The 17,820-nt window shown below is 40.9% G+C and overlaps 1 protein-coding gene across 6 annotated transcripts in view; it reads left to right on the top strand.

Annotated features, from left to right (window-relative positions):
* The window catches only part of Crag (DENN domain-containing protein Crag), a 346,089-nt gene that overhangs the window by 84,705 nt on the left and 243,564 nt on the right, over positions 1-17,820 (top strand). For all 6 annotated transcript variants that reach the window (XM_071666294.1, XM_071666290.1, XM_071666288.1 and 3 more), the window contains 3 exons: positions 3,521-3,710; positions 10,634-10,778; positions 13,936-14,081. In XM_071666294.1, coding sequence (XP_071522395.1) covers positions 3,521-3,710; positions 10,634-10,778; positions 13,936-14,081 — 481 coding nt within the window. The remainder of the gene's footprint in view (positions 1-3,520; positions 3,711-10,633; positions 10,779-13,935; positions 14,082-17,820) is intronic.

Raw genomic sequence — 17,820 nt, forward strand, 5'->3', positions numbered from 1 at the left:
AAGTTATCTTGCAATTGTGTTTGCTGAGAGAGGTTTATTCCCTATCAACACCTTTTTTCAGGACAAGATGATCCATAGGTACACGTGGATGAGATTTTTTTCCCCCATTTTAATGTTGAAGGCTCTAGTCACTGACAGAAATCCACATCAAGGCTGGACCTTAATTGAAATAAAGAGAGAATTATGAAGCCAAAGAAAAAAGACAAGGGAAAGTATTTATGAATTTTAGAAATCATGAAAGACCTATCTTTTGAAATGTGCTAGGTCATAGGTATTGGGAAAGATATGAAAAGGTAGCAAATTCCAAAATTTCGACATATAAAGAAAGAAGCTGGTATGAAAACAGGCCACTCTTAAGTTGCTGATGGCCACACAATAATCATGCAACACAGCAGCTTGCCAAGTATTGGGTGGTGAGGCTTGTGGTGGGGGCACACAAGCAGCCAGCTTTTGGGAGAGAAAACCAAAGTAATACCCATAAAAGAGGGAAAATGAACCAACATTGCAGCATAGGGTAAGGTGGTCAAGTTTGGAAGTTACCATGGGACAATTTATAAGTCTGATCGTTTTTGACTCGACTGTGTCAAGTAAGGATATAGAGCTAGAACCCCCCAAATGTGAGAGCAGTACTACATACATGGATGAATGAATCCCTTGTATAAATGAAGCAACTGTTCAGAAGAGAAGTTTTGACATCTAAACAGGACACCCAGTTTCTTAGTAGCAGACTTAGCTATTCCTGTAATGTTGGGTTTCCAAGAAAGAGTGGATGTTACAGTAATACCAAATATGCTCTTTGAGTTAGGTGAGAGTTGTAAGGAGTTTTTTATGGCAAGATGGGTAGAAATTGGGTCTTGGAGGCATTAACATAACAGGATTTTGTCTACCCCACTGAGATATCCTGTCCAAGCCTGAGTATATTGAGGAAGTTGTGTCAAGATGAGATGCAGGTGGAGTGAGAGAAGAGGGATCAGAATTGAAGGATGTGGCTGAATGCAGTGTTGAGTCATAAGCATTTGAGTGCATTGGATTATTTGTAGAGGAGAGGAAATTGTTGAAAAAAAGAGGAAAAAGTGTAGGGGACAGCACAGAACCCTGAGGGAAACTTCTGTTGATGGAGAAGAGGGGGGGGAGGCTGATCCATCAACAAACTCAGAGATAGACCGGTTGGAGAGAAAGCTAGATATGAAGGAGCAAAATGAGAGGGAAGCATAAAGAGGGGAGCTTGAGAGAGGTGACCCCAATGCCACACCTTGTCAAAAGCCTTAGATATGTCAAGGCCAACTACACATGACTCCCCAAAGTCTTTCACGGATGATGATCAGATGTTAGTAGATAGGAAAGAATATCACCATTGGATCTCACCTTACAGAAGTCATACTGGTGATCATAGAGAAGATTTTGATTTTCAGGGATTAAGGATATGGGAGTTGAGGACGGATTCAAAGACTTTGGAAATGGTAGATGTCAAAGTAATAGGTCGATAGTTAGAGGGGTCAGAACGGACACCCTTCTTAGGGATGGGATGTTTTAATGTGTGTTTCTAAGGAGAAGGAAAAGTTTGGCTTTTAAGCAGAAACGGAACAGACAAGTAAGCACACGTACAAGGTCAGAGGCACACTCTTTCATTACATGGGGTGGATGCCTTCAGGACCATATGCCTTGCTTGTGTCCAGAGAAAGAAGCAGTCTGGACATTCCAAAAAGAAATTACAGGAAGAGGCATAGGATTAGTAAGAGGAGCATCAGGGGTTGAAGGAATGTAGAGTCATCCTAGATGGAGTTAGAGGAGAAATTGGAACCAAAGAGAGTTGCTTAGTCAACAGGAGAGACTGCTATAGTACCATCAGAGTAGAAAAGTGAAGGAAAGGTAGAGTAACAGAAATTGTTAAAAATGCCTGTCACTAAAGACCAGAAAGACCTATCAGTGGATGACAATGAGAGGTTATTGCACTTCCTTTGAATAGAGGAATGCTTCACCTCACAGATAACCTGCTTGTAGTGATTACAGGCAGTGATGAAAACTGAATGGGAGCTAGAGGAAAGAGAAGTTTTCCAAGTCCAATATGCCTGACCCCTTGTCTGAATGGCCTCAGAGCAGGAACAGTTGAACCATGGATCGGATGAAGTTATCTTGGAGGAAGAGGGGATAAATGCTTCTATTCCTGCAAGGATAACCTCTGCAATGTGTTTGGAGGAGACAAAAGCATCACCGCATAAAGGACAGTAATTTACCAAAGGAAAATCAGAAAAGAAGTTACATACGTTATTCCAGTCATCTTTGTTCAGATGCTAGTATTTACACTTAGAAGAGGCTGCTGGAGAGGGAGGTTACGTCAGAATAGGTACATTTATGAGAGTGTGTTCAGATGAACCAATTGGCGACGAGATTGTGTATTTACAGGAGGATAGAATAGAGGTGAAAAACAAATCCAGAATATTAAAAGTGGTCACAGTGATCAGGTATATGGGTAGGATGGGGGATGATTTGCTCTAAATCATTGACAATAGAGAACGTGAGGGCTTCAATCCCTCCACTATTTGTATTTGATGAATTCAACCTTTCCCTGTAGTGAACGTTGAAATCCCCAAGGTAGAGGATCTTGGCTTGCAGGTGAGAGGATGTCACAGTCTCATGGCTGAAGTTTAGATGGTCAAAGAAGGATATAAGATTTGTTTAATTAGGAGAGCAATAGGCAACACAGAGGAAAAGTGTGGTAGTAGGGAGACAGACCTTGAGCCACATAACATGAAAGTTTGGAGATTCAAGGTCTTTGTGGCATGCAACAGGTGTCTTTATGTTCGAATAAGCACAAACACCACCTTTGAACTGGAATCATGATTGGAGGTTGTAGTTGAATATGAAAAAGGGACTAGTTGGAGCATCATTAGACAACTGGCTTAGAGAGAAGTATGATACTAGGGGAGGTACTTGACAGATAGTGTTCAACTGAGTAGAGGTTACTCTACTCTAGTAACTCTCAAGTATACCATGAATGTTGGTATAGTGAATAGAAACAGAGGAAGATTAATTGTTGTATTAAATCTTCGTATAGGGAAAATGATGATAGTCATGTGAATAATAATGACTATGATGGTAATAGAAGATATGGCACTCCTAGTGCCATTATTTTCACATTGAATATAAAAAAATTCTTATAGAGAGAATCACTGTTCCAGCAGAATAATGAGTGAGAGTAGAGGAAATGTGATCTTTCTTGGTGATGGACAGAAACAAAGAAATTATGCTCCATATACTGTGATTGTAAGAACGTTTGAGTAGTGCAGTTAAAGTTACACTTGGACCTTGACATTACAAAGAAATTGCAATTGAATTCAATCTTTCGGTATTTTGTTTGAATAAGTTTGGATTTTTATTTAATTTAGGTTGTAAAGAGACCAATTGTTCCAAAAACATTAGATATGAGGATGATGCTCTTTTAGGCTCTGGTGACTTTACTTGTCATAAGATGTAGTATTTCTGCAGTATACATTTAATTAGAAACTTTTGTTTTCAACAGACCTGATGACAAAAAATATCTCACCACAAAGATTCTTCCTAGTCGTGCAACACGTACCCTGCGTGCTTCGTTGGAGTGTCTGTGTGAGAAGATCCTGAAATTTGAGAAGTCATTTCAGCAGCATTTGAAGTCACAAAAAACTGAACCAGATGGCAGCATTGATTCAGATTTCAAGATGAAGAGAAAAGAGGTATTGCATGGTATAATGTATTTCGTTATTTGAAGGTGGCATGTGATGTGGACTGATTACCTTTAATTGCAGTACCTTTAGTTACCACTGATGTTGTTTGGTCATTTTGACTTACTAGATTATTTTATGGTGTGCATACATATTCAGACTTCACTTTGTCCAGGGATTGTTTTATCCCAGTTTCTCTCTCTGACTTTTACCATCATGTTATCCTTTTCCCTTTCTTCCTTTACTACCTCTATTCATGTGTTGCTATTCATTTTGTATAAGTAAGTGGTTCCTACCTTGTTTGTGCTTGATAATTTAGAGACAGTTTGGAACTGAGTTACTGAGGCAAAGCATTTACATGCATCATCTTGCTTGAAATGCAGGAGAAAGCATAAGTGATGGAGAAGGAAAATATTTGATAAAGCAGTGGGGAGAAACACTTTTATTAATGCCTCATGTACAAATTATCATTAACAAAAATGTAATTAAGATCAGGTCTTGTGTTTCCAGATGAAAACCCTATATTTATGAAAATTCTTCTGCAATTTTTCTGGATGTTTACAAGAGCTATGGATACTAATATTATCCTTAGGGTTTATGCAACAATCAGTAGCTGGAAAAAGAGAAACTGCTCTGGATTGGCAGGATGGCAGGAAAAAAGAGAGGCTACTTTAGAGTTGCAGGAAAAAGAGCCTGCTTTGTAGTGAGAAGTTTCTAAGTAAGATCCTATTCTGACAGTGCAAACTCACTGAAAATGATTTTCACTTGTGTCAAAACCACAAGCAGATGTAGTCGTGAATGCCTTAGAGAGTTGCAACAAAAGAACAATGTTGACAGTATTACTGATTCCTGAACAAAAGTCAGACACAAACATGAATGGTGTGTGGTGAAGAATCTGGCTAGAGCATGTAAATGACTTCAGAGGTTTTCCTAAAGCAGAGCACATCATGAAAGAGTTAGTGGACCTTGCCCATCATTTGAGTTTTACCGAACTAGAACACAGTATCGACATGTTAGAATCCCATAGAGAAATACTTTCAAATGAAGATTGCTTAGAGATAGATTGTAAGCATTATGTTAGAAAAGAGGAATGGAAAAGAGAACCAAAGCCTAAATATGTCTTGCAGAGAGAGTTGCTCTCTCAATCTTTCTCCTACTTTCACAGTGGTCTTCAGAAGGTAACCAAAAATTATCCAATCATGAATGGGGTCTTAAAAGAGTAAGACATATTCAGGACATCATCAGCTGCTGCAGGGATGTGTACAGAGAAAAGAAGGTGCAAGTCAAGCAAAGTACCATATCTTCATTCTTACAATCAAAGTATGCATGCTCATCTTGAGGAAGATGCAAGATCCAGAGTCTCTTCTCCTCCTCCTGCTTAAGAAACCTAAAGTGATAATGATAATGCTGTTGAAATGATTCTATTGGCCACTCCTTATCTTCCCATTAAACCCATCCACCATGAGCCTGCCACAACATTACTACGATTTATTTTTCATACTTGTCTGCTGTTCTTGCACTTCTTTCTCTGGATACAAGCAAGGCTTAACTCCTGATTGTGCCCATCCCTGTGTACTGAAAGAATGTGTCTTTGAACTTGCACCTGTGCTTGCTCATCTGTTCCATTTCTGTTTGAAAGTCAAAACTTTTCCTTGGAAGCATGCATTGATTCATCCCATCCCTAGGAAAGGTGACTGTTCTGTTCCCTCTAAGTATCATCCTAATGCTTTGACATCTACCATTTTCAAAGTCTTTGAATCCATCCTTAACCCCCTTACCCTTAAACACCTCAAAAATTACAGTCTTCTCTCTGATCACCAGTATGGCTCTTTTAGCTTCCCTCCCTCACTTTGCTCCTCCATATCTAGCTTCCTCTGGGGCCAATCTGTCTCTGTGGTTGTTGACATATCAGCCTCTCCCCTTTTCTCCATCAGCATTGGTGTCCCTCTAGATTCTGTGCTGTCCCCTACATTTTTCCTCCTTTTTCAACAGTTTCCTCTCCACAAATGATCCAGTGCATTCATTTGCAGACGACTCAACACTGCATTCATCCACTTCCTTCAATTCTGATCCATCTTCTCTCACTCAGTCTGCATCTTGGCTTGATGCAACATCCTCAATAAACTCAGACTTACACAGGATATCTCAGTGGGGTACACAAAATCTTGTTAAGTTTAATACCCATCTCTGTATCAAAAACTCCTCACAGCTGTCATCTTTCCTTTGACTGTTCTGTAATTTCCTCCTCCTGACTCAATGAAATACATGGTATACTGTAACATCCACTCTTTTTTGGAAACCCCATATTAGAGGAATAGCTAGGTCTGCCTCTAAGAAACTGGATGCCCTGTTTAAATGTCGAAACTTCATCTCTTCTGAACAGTTGCTCCGTTTGCACAAGGGATTGATTTGTTCTTGTATGTAGTACTGCTCTCACATTTGGGGTGGTTTTAGCTCTGTATGCTTACTTGATAGAGTTGTATGCTTACTTGATAGAGTTAAGTCGAAAGTGATCCGACTTATAAACTGTCCCAGGCCAATTCCAGACTTGACACCCTTACCCTATGCTGTAATGTTGGTTCACTTTCCTCTTTTGTGGGTATTACTTAGGTATTTTATATATATATATATATATAAGTGTCAGAGGTGGAGAGAACGAGGAGAAGTGGGAGACCAAATTGGAGGTGGAAAGATGGAGTGAAAAAGATTTTGAGTGATTGGGGCCTGAACATTCAGGAGGGTGAAAGGCGGGCAAGGAATAGAGTGAATTGGATCGATGTGGTATACTGGGGTCGACGTGCTGTCAATGGATTGAATCAGGGCATGTGAAGCGTCTGGGGTAAACCATGGAAAGTTGTGTGGGGCCTGGATGTGGAAAGGGAGCTGTGGTTTCGGGCATTATTGCATGACAGCTAGAGACTGAGTGTGAATGAATGGGGCCTTTGTTGTCTTTTCCTAGCGCTACCTCGCACACATGAGGGGGGAGGGGGATGTTATTCCATATGTGGCGAGGTGGCGATGGGAATGAATAAAGGCAGACAGTGTGAATTGTGTGCATGTGTATATATGTATATGTCTGTGTGTGTATATATATGTGTACATTGAGATGTATCGGTATGTATATTTGCGTGTGTGGACGTGTATGTATATACATGTGTATGGGGGTGGGTTGGGCCATTTCTTTAGTCTGTTTCCTTGCGCTACCTCGCAAACGTGGGAGACAGTGACAAAGCAAAATAATAATAATAATTTTTTTTTTTTTTTCTTTTTTTTTGCTGTCTCCCGCGTTTGCGAGGTAGCGCAAGGAAACAGACGAAAGAAATGGCCCAACCCACCCCCATACACATGTATATACATACGTCCACACACGCAAATATACATACCTACACAGCTTTCCATGGTTTACCCCAGACGCTTCACATGCCTTGATTCAATCCACTGACAGCACGTCAACCCCGGTATACCACATCGCTCCAATTCACTCTATTCCTTGCCCTCCTTTCACCCTCCTGCATGTTCAGGCCCCGATCACACAAAATCTTTTTCACTCCATCTTTCCACCTCCAATTTGGTCTCCCTCTTCTCCTCGTTCCCTCCACCTCCGACACATATATCCTCTTGGTCAATCTTTCCTCACTCATTCTCTCCATGTGCCCAAACCATTTCAAAACACCCTCTTCTGCTCTCTCAACCACGCTCTTTTTATTTCCACACATCTCTCTTACCCTTACGTTACTTACTCGATCAAACCACCTCACACAACACATTGTCCTCAAACATCTCATTTCCAGCACATCCATCCTCCTGCGCACAACTCTATCCATAGCCCACGCCTCGCAACCATACAACATTGTTGGAACCACTATTCCTTCAAACATACCCATTTTTGCTTTCCGAGATAATGTTCTCGACCTCCACACATTCTTCAAGGCTCCCAGAATTTTCGCCCCCTCCCCCACCCTATGATCCACTTCCGCTTCCATGGTTCCATCCGCTGCCAGATCCACTCCCAGATATCTAAAACACTTCACTTCCTCCAGTTTTTCTCCATTCAAAGTCACCTCCCAATTGACTTGACCCTCAACCCTACTGTACCTAATAACCTTGCTCTTATTCACATTTACTCTTTCTTCTTTCACACACTTTACCAAACTCAGTCACCAGCTTCTGCAGTTTCTCACATGAATCAGCCACCAGCGCTGTATCATCAGCAAACAACAACTGACTCACTTCCCAAGCTCTCTCATACTTAGGTTTTTCTCCAGAGGGCTGGCTGCTTGTGTGCCCCCACCACTTGCTAGACCATGCAATACTTGGCAACTCAGGGATGGGCCATAACGATACCTGCTTCTTTCCCAACACATCGAAGCTTTGGAACTCTGCCTTATCATGTCTTTCCCAATGGCTGTGACCTGGCACATTTCAAGACAGGTCTTTCACTTCCTCCAAAATTCATAAATACTTTTACTTGTCTTTTCTTTTTCCATTTTATAATTCTCTATATATTTCAGTTAAGGCCCAGCCTTGATGTGGACTTTTCACTCACATCCATTTTTTATCTGTCGTGTGCAGTGCACCAAAACTGCAGCCTGCTATCCACAAGGCCCCACAGATCTTTCCATGGTTTCCCCTAGTTGCTGCACATCCCCTGGTTCAGTCCATAGACAGCACATACAGCCTGTAAACCACATTGTTTTTAACTTACTCTGTTCCATGCATGCTTTCAGCCTCCTGCATGTTCAGAACCTGATCATTCAAAATCTTGTTTACTTTTTTGGTCGGAATTGTCTGTGAAGTGAGAGTCATGGAGAGTGGATTGGTGAAGAGAGAAAAGGTGGTGAAAGCCACGTAGATGAAATGAGGAAAGGTGGTGGGAGCAAATGGTATTGCATTTGACTTTATTAAGAAAGGGGATGACTGTGTTGTTCATTGGTTGGTAAGGATAACCAGTGTACATATGGATCATGGTGAAGTGCTTGAGGATTGGGGGAATGCATGTATAGTGCCTATGTATAAAGGCAAAGGGCATAAAAGTGAGTGTTCAAAGTACAGAGGCATAAGTTTGTTGAGTATACATGGTAAATTGTGTGGAAGGGTATTGATTGAGAGGATGAAGGCATTTACAGAGCATCAGATTGGGGAGGAGCATTGTGGTTTCAAAATTTAAGACTTAATCATTCCATGTTTAAGACAGTCCCAATATTTACTGGTATGGTGAATCCCAGATACACAAGTTTATACATATCTACATATTTCTTTTATTATTAGTGTAGTATTTTTATGTTTAGGTGCAGGAAAGCAATCAAGGCAGCTCCAGTGACATCATTTGTTTTGTTTGCCATCTTTGGCCTGCCAACCGAGCTTACTATGTGCACAGAATTCAGCTTCTTTTCAAACTTGTTCACAGCTTCCTCTGTTAACAAGGTAGTACTAGGAACAGATGAAGAAAAGACCTCATTTACTCTTATTCATTCTCTAACTGTCATGTGTAATGCACTGAAATTGTAGCTCCTTGTCCACAACCAGGCTCCACAGACCAGTCTGTGTTTCCTCTTGCTGCTTCATATTCCCTGGTTCAGTACACTTCCCCTGCATACCTCATCATTGTAGATCACTCTGTCCCATGGACGCCTTTCACCTTGATGCATGTTCAGGCCCCAAGCACTCAAAATCTTGTTGACCACGTCCTTTCATCTCTGAATTGGTGTCCCCCTTCTCCCTGTCCCCTATTTTTCTGACTCATATCCTCTTTGTCAGCTTTCCTTAATTTATTCTCTCCATGTGTCCAAACCGCTTTCTCAACCTTAACTTTTGGCAGGAGGTTATGCAACACCTTGCTGCTGAAGACACTTAGATTGATGCCATTAACACCAAAAGGGTTAAGGAAGGTGCTGAGTATTGAACACGATGAGCATTTGGTGATGCAGCCTTTCTTTGAGCTTGTAGACCAGAGTACTTCCTTGCTGTATTGCTGGTACTGTATTATCTTTTATTTTTTACCTTACAGTCACAAACAGGATTTTTGAGTTTCTCCTTGTTGCAGTGAACTCTAAATCTGCTAAATGTGCTGAAATGTGGCTATTGGGTGGGAGCAACATGCAGAAACATTAAAAGATGTTCTTGTTTAGGAATTTTCAAGTCATCAATCATAGTTGATCACTGTGAGCAGTATCTGGTTTCAAATTCATACAGTTAGAAAGATATTTGACTTCCCTTACTGCTTCAATGATTTTGCTTCAAATTTCTCTGCTTATGGACCAGATAAGGTAATAGTAAATTGTGTTTTAGAGATATGATGGGAAGCCCTGGCCTATCATGGTTGTAATCCAATCAATGTCCTTCAAGTTGTTTGAGTTGTTATGTCGTGTCCCCTCGCAAAGATGATTGTGCTATGTGGCACTATTTTTGAGTTTTTTTTTCTTACTGCTGTGCAGGGGCCTTCAAAGCATGGAGACCAGGGCATGTGCCCTTAGTAAAGTGCCCTGGCCTAAACATGGCCCTACCCTTTCTCTAGGACCCCTCACATGTATTTTGAATACGAGAAGGTTACCATGGAAGTTTTGTGTGTCAATATGTACCAGATTTATATTAGATTAGACCAGTGTTGAATACATTCCAAATGCTTAATTTACTTAAAATCTTCTATTATTTCTATGATTTAACATTTGATAACTATAATCTGACAAATCTTAGAGTGAGGAATGAAAAAATGTGTTAATATTAAGATGGAAATTTGTATTTACACATTGGACATAGGTTGAGAATGTGTATGTGTGAACTGAGAGGTTATATGCACTTGATCCTTTTTTGAAACTGAGATCAGAGTTACTGGTAATAGATGTTAGGTAGATGATAAGTATGATTTGGAGATGAAAGAATTGGCTTGTTGTATGGTATATTATTTTAGTAACATATTTGATTATTTTCCTTCCTAGCAACAACTTGATGTGGAGATTCAGGAAGCATTCCTTCGCTTCACTGCTACCATCTTGAAGGGCTACAGTGCGTATTTGCTCCCCATCGTCTCAGCTAAGGCGGGTGCAGCAGCATGTGATACATCTTCACTGTTTGATCTTGATGGTAAAATTGATGTTTGTGTTTAATCATAATATTTTGATTTGGTTCTTTAATACTGGCCTCCATATTCTGCTAGAAATCATCACAAAACTTCCTTTTAGTACTCTCAGTGCAGCTGTGCTGCTTGTTTTTCAAGACTGCAATGTCTACAGCCCATGAAGCCTCTTATGTACAAGTAATGGGGAGGCCATTAGAATGATAGGGAACCCCTGAGTTATATATGTCTTGGATATTAAGTTTGATATGCCAAATTTGGAGAGTTTAATAGGTTCTGGGAGTGAAAGTTTCCCAGGTTCAAATCACATACCCAGGAACATTATCTACTAAAGGAAATAATTTTCTTTATTGTTGTTCATGTGAAGGAGATCCGAATATATAGAGAGTGAGTGTCTATCACGGGGAAAGCTAGCAAGTAGAGCTAAGAATTATTGTATAGAGAGCCGCTGTAACTAAGGGAGAAAAGATCCTGGCTCCGTATTCCCTGCATTTCATAGAAGGCAATTAGAGGGGGTGGGAGCAGGGGCTGGAACACCACTTTTTATGTTTCACTTTCTAAAAGGTAGAACAGAAAGAGTCAATCAGGGAATGCTTGTCCTCCTGTAAGGCTCAGGCTGGGGTGTCTGAATGTGTATGGATGTAACCATGTATGAGATGAGAAGAGAGATAGGTGATATGTTTGAAGAAAGAAACTTGGATGTTCTGGCTCTAAGTGAAGCAGAGGTCAAGGGTAAAGGGGGAGAAATGTTTAGAAATGTCATAGGAGTAAAGGCAGGGATTGGTAAGAGGACAAGTAGCTGCTAAGGAAGGAGTAGCACTACTCCTGAAGCAGGAGTTATGGGAATGTGTGAAAGAGTACAAGGAAGTAAATTTTAGACTGATGTGGGTAAAAATGAAAGTGGATGACAAGAGATGGGTGATTATTAGTGCCTATGCATGTGGCCATGACAAGAAAGATCATCAAGGGCAAATGTTTTGGGAACAGCTGAGATGTTTCTGCAGCTTTGATGTAGGAGACCAGGTATTAGTGTGGGGTGATTTGAATGTGAAGATGAGTAATGTAAATTTTAGACTGATGTGGGTAAAAATGAAAGTGGATGACAAGAGATGGGTGATTATTAGTGCCTATGCATGTGGCCATGACAAGAAACATCATCAAGGGCAAATGTTTTGGGAACAGCTGAGATGTTTCTGCAGCTTTGATGTAAGAGACCAGGTATTAGTGTAGGGTGATTTCAATGTGAAGATGAGTAATGTGGCAGTTGAGGGTTTACTTGGGGGCATGGGGTATTCAGTATTATAAATGGAAATGGTTAATAGCTTATGGAGTTGTTTGCTGAAAAAGGAATGGAGATTAGGAATACCTGGTTTCAAAAGATTGACATACACATGTATGAAAGTAGGAGAGATGGTCAGCTGGTGTTATTGTGTTACACAAATAACTAAATTCAGAATAATTGAGGTGCAGGGGGTTTTAAGAAAGGTAGGGGATGCATAGATCAGATTTTTGTTGTGAAAATTACTGTGGAAAAATATCTGGCAAAAGATAAAAAGTTGTTTGTAGCTTTTATGAATCTGGAAAAAGCTTATGACAGAGTTGATTAGAATACTTTATTGGTTGTCTTATGGATGAATGGAATAGGGGAACAACTGTTAAATTGTGTGAAATCTTTCTGTAGAGTAGCAAATGCACGTGTAAGAGTGGATGGAGAGTAAAGTGAAAGTTTTGGTATACATGTGTACTTGAGGTAGGGCTGTGTGATGTTACCATGGAGAGATAAGAGAAATGAAAGCTGAAGTGGCTAAGTGGGTGCTGATATGGAGTGCAGTGGTGAATTAAGGTGACTTTTGACAAGCCTGTTTGTGAATGATACTCTGCACATTCCTCATTGCTCCCAGAAACTTCACCTCATCTCAACCATTGACTCACTTCCGCTTCCATTGCTCCATTTGCTACCATGCCCACTCCCAGGTATCTAAGACACTCCATTTCCTCCAGATTATCTCCATTCAAACTCACACCTCCACTAACCTGTCCCTATGCCCTACCAGACCAAATAACCTTGCTTTTATTCTGAAAAGTAGATAAAAATCTGTCAAGCTGTTTAAAAGTCCCATCTAAACACATGCAACATGTAGATTTCTTCTTTTATGTGAATTTTGTGCTCAGCCAATGGGAAGGGTGTTTGTTGATTATCTTTTAATTGATCATTCATTGCCATAGGCTGCCAGTTTTGATCACTCTCTTGGCAGTGATATTTACAGCACCATGGTCACTTTGTTTTATGTATTTTTGCCTACTTTTTGGTGTGAAAGAGGCCCACAATGCCTGGAAAATGGCATGCTGATGTTACTGATGGTAATGTGGGCTACTTTTCAAGAAAAAACAATGATTTGAATGTGTAAAATGCAGATTATAAGATGTACAGACAGTAGTTATCCTACACTGATTTGACTGAAGTCACTGATATTTTATCTTTTGTGGTTTAGAATTATTATTGCCATTACTTATGACCTGATTTCTTACATTTATCATGTGTGCTGTGTAGTCATAATTTGTTCTGTTACCATATCCCAGTGCAACAGGTATGAATTGCATACAACTAAGCAGTGGTGCTTTTCATATGCATCTTCATTGGAGCCATGTTAGAGCACTTTAACTCGGATTTCATAGAGGTCTCTGTGTAATGATTTTAGGAAAAGGTGAAATGACATGGATGGGAGGGAAGTGGTGAAAGTTAGTGAGCTTGGAAAGCAGGTCTGGGTGCTGAGATACCATGAGATTGAGGAAAGAGTACCTAAGGTGAAGTTAGATGAGACAAGGAAGTGAGCTATGAGTGGAAGGGAGAAATGCTTATGTTTGCAGGTAAAGTGTGTAGTACATGGAAGTTAGGATGTGTGCAAATGAGAAAGGGTAGTGAGTTGTGGGATGGGGAAGTTATATTTTTAGTGAAAGGGAAAAAATGAGATATATGGATGGTTCCTTCAGGGAAGGAGTGTAAGAGTAACATTCTTGGGAATAATGTGATGTAGGGTAGAGGCTTCACCTCTGAATTTGATAGGAGTATGCAGAACAGTGTATGTCCCAGTCTCATTAATGTTGCCTTGTTGCATTTTAATGAAGCAGATGTATTGAACATTTAAATTGTTAATTTTTTTTCAGCTTTTGTAAAGTCAAGAGACAAGAAATACCACAGATTTTATCAGCTGTTAGTGAACACACAGATGTTCAGCAAGTTCATTGAGGAACGTTCATTTGTATCGGATAAGGATGCGTCCCTTGCATTCTTTGATGATTGTGCTGAGAAGGTTAGTGATAAAGGAAAAGTTTCATGTACAAATTATAGAGTAAACCCTCAATGATTTAACAGACTGACTAGGGGGAAGGGGTGTCCATTAATTCCAAAAGTTCATTGAATCAAATGTAACCTATTTTTGCACCACATTTAAGCTCAAAGCTTTCTTTTAACTCCTCTGTCACTGTAGGGTTTAGTGTGTGGTACAATAGTTGTGAGGTGGGCACCCGACAGCATGAAAATGCTCGCCAGGCCATTGGAGGCAGGAGTCAGACTGAGATAGAGGTGGTGCCACCCCTCTCCTGTGAAGGGATACTTCTTTATAATAAAGTGTAGATGGAGTACTTGCTTTCATTGCACCTATTACATGGCACAATGAGTAGGATTCAATCCTGTTTGGGAAAATCCCAAGTTATCGCAAGGCTGCTCACCTTCCTCAGGAGATGGGGCACACCTAAGGATATCACTTTGGATGGGAGAACTAATGTGTTGGATGCTTTCTTCAAAAAATGGGGAATCATTGCCCTCTTCTCCTCAGCCCACTTCCCCCAGTCCAGTGGACCCACCAAAGCAGCAGCAGTAAAGACAGTCAAATGAGTGTTGAGAGGCAATACATGGGTTGGAGGTAGCCTGCAAAACGGATGTTGAGGGGCAATATGGTTGTTGGAGGTATCCTGCTCGACAGCAAAGTGACTCAGGCTATGCTCTGATATCTCAAACCACACACACACACACACACACACACACACACACACACACACACACACACACACACACACACAGAAGGGGATAAGTCACCCTACACAGCTGGCATTAGGAAGACAGTTGCGAGATGGTGTCCCAGCTCCCTGGCAACATTATCTGATAAACTGGAGATGGAGGACTGTTTTGCAAAACAGGGAGCAGGCCTTAGCAGAGAGAAAGGCTTATGTGTTAGGCGGCACAGTAGATGACGCCACTACACTGCCTCAGCTGTCTGCGTGCAGGATGTCACTTTGAAGGTGTGGGACAGGTTGGGCATGGTAGTAGAGGTGAAGCCACATTGACAATTCTCAGTGAAGCTCGACGGCAGTGGCCGGCTATCTTTGCAAAACCAACTTCACCTACGCCCTTGGGTTTTACCAATCCCCTCTACACCTGTGGGTCAAGGGGAGTACCCACCACCAGCAGCTTCGCCCCCAGTTGTGGCAACACTCAGCCTTAGGCGGTGACGCCCTCACCATGTGAGACACCGCCTCACATGCTTGCAAGATTATGTTTGTGGTGGCTTCTCTGGAGAGTGAACTCACTAATTTATGTCATTTTTATTCTTGCATGTAAAGGAAATATATTGTTGCTGAGCAGTGATTTGTGTGTATATTTGCTTTATGCCTTGTTGAATTTTGATTTCATTCTCTTTATTTTTGATGTTTTCTTGTTTATAGTTTTGTTTTTGTTGTAACAAAATGTCACATTTAGTCACCAAAATCTTGTGAGGGAATGTAGGGTTTAGTGTGTAGTGTGATAGTTGGGCAGCAGGCACCTGTCATTGTGATAATTCTCGCTGGGCATTTGGAAGCAGGAGTCAGACATAGATAGAGGCAATGCCACCCCTCTCTTGTGAAAGGATACTTCTTTATGATAAAGTGAGGATGGACTACCTGCTTTCTTTGCCTCTCTTACAATCACTTGGTGCCATTTTGAATTGTAAGGATTGCAAAATTATTTAATGAATAAAGTCAGAATTTGGAAATACCAGAAACACTCTGTATACAACCTAACCGCATGATAGCTTGAGGCAAAGTGTGACTGAACCAAAGCGAAGCTACCCCACACTACCGAAAATAAGTGTAATATGAAATGTGCATGGACGTTTTGAAAATTAAATGTTTGAGGACAATGTGAAGTGTGAGGCTGTTTGATTGAGGAAGTAATGAAAGGGTTATAGTGTTGTGTGGAAATAAAAAGAGTATGGTTGAGAGAGCAGAAGAGGGTGTGTTGAAATGGTTTGGACATATGGAGAGAATGAGCAAGGAAAGATTGACAAAGAGGATAAATGTGTCTGAGGTGGAGGGAACAAGGAGAAGCAGGAGACCAAATTGGAGGTGGAAGGATGGAGTGGAAAAAGATTTTGAACATTCGGGGCCTGAACATACAAGAGGGAGAGAGGCATGCAAGGAATAGAGTGAATTGGAACGATGTGGTATGCCGGGTTGACTTGCTGTCAGTGGACTGAACCAGGACCTGTGAAACATCTAGGGTAAAGATTTATGTGCTGAAAAAGGACTGGTGATTGGGAATACCTGGTTTAAAAAGAGAGGTATACATGAGTAGACGTATGTAAGTAGGAGAGATGGCCAGAGAGCGTTATTGGATTACGTGTTAATTGAGGACTTTTGGATGTTAATGTGCTGAGAGGTGCAACTAGAGGGATGTCTGATCATTATCTTGTGGAGGCGAAGGTGAAGATTTGTAGAGGTTTTCAGAAAAGAAGAGAGAATGTTGGAGTGAAAAGAGTGGTGAGAATAAGTGAGCTTGGGAAGGAGACTTGTGTGAGGAAGTACCAGGAGTACAGAATGGAAAAAGGTGAGAACAAAGGAGGTAAGGGGAGTGGGGGAGAAATGGGATGTATTTAGGGAAGCAGTGATGGCTTGTGCAAAAGATGCTTGTGGCATGAGAAGCGTGGGAAGTGGGCAGATTAGAAAGGATAGTGAGTGGTGGAATGACGAAGTAAGATTATTAGTGAAAGAGAAGAGAGAGGCATTTGGACGATTTTTGCCGGGAAATAATGTAAATGAGTGGGAGATATATGAAAGAAAGAGACAGGAGGTCAAGAGAAAGGTGCAAGAGGTGAAAAAGAGGGCAAATGAGAGTTGGGGTGAGAGAGCATCATTAAATTTTAGGGAGAATAAAAAGATGTTTAGGAGGTAAATAAAGTGCGTAAGACGAGGGAACAAATGGGAACATCAGTGAAGGGGGCTAATGGGGAGGTGATAACAAGTAGTGGTGATGTTAGAAGGAGATGGAGTGAGTATTTTGAAGGCTTGTTAAATGTGTTTGATGATAGAGTGGTAGATATAGGGTGTTTTGGTCGAGGTGGTGTACAAAGTGAGAGGGTTAGGGAAAATGATTTGGTAAACAAAGAGGTAGTAAAAGCTTTGCGGAAGATGAAAGCCGGCAAGGCAGTGGGTTTGGATGGTATTGCAGTGGAATTTATTCAGTTGTTGACTGGTTGGTAAGGTTATTTAATGTATGTATGACTCTTGGTGAGGTGCCTGAGGATTGGCGGAATGCTTGCATAGTGCCATTGTACAAAGGCAAAGGGGATAAAAATGAGTGCTCAAATTATAGAGGTATAAGTTTGTTGAGTATTCCTGGGAAATTATATGGGAGGGTATTGATTGAGAGGGTGAAGGCATGTACAGAGCATCAGATTGGAGAAGAGCAGTGTGGTTTCAGAAGTGGTAGAGGATGTGTGGATCAGGTGTTTGCTTTGAAGAATGTATGTGAGAAATACTTAGAAAAGCAAATGGATTTGTATGTAGCATTTATGGATCTGGAGAAGGCATATGATAGAGTTGATAGAGATGCTCTGTGGAAGGTACTAAGAATATATGGTGTGGGAGGCAAGTTGTTAGAAGCAGTGAAAAGTTTTTATCGAGGATGTAAGGCATGTGTACGTGTAGGAAGAGAGGAAAGTGATTGGTTCTCAGTGAATGTAGGTTTGCGGCAGGGGTGTATGATGTCTCCATGGTTGTTTAATTTGTTTATGG

Source organism: Panulirus ornatus, chromosome 11 (genome assembly GCF_036320965.1).
Source record: "Panulirus ornatus isolate Po-2019 chromosome 11, ASM3632096v1, whole genome shotgun sequence".
NCBI classification, from domain to species: Eukaryota; Metazoa; Arthropoda; class Malacostraca; order Decapoda; family Palinuridae; genus Panulirus; species Panulirus ornatus.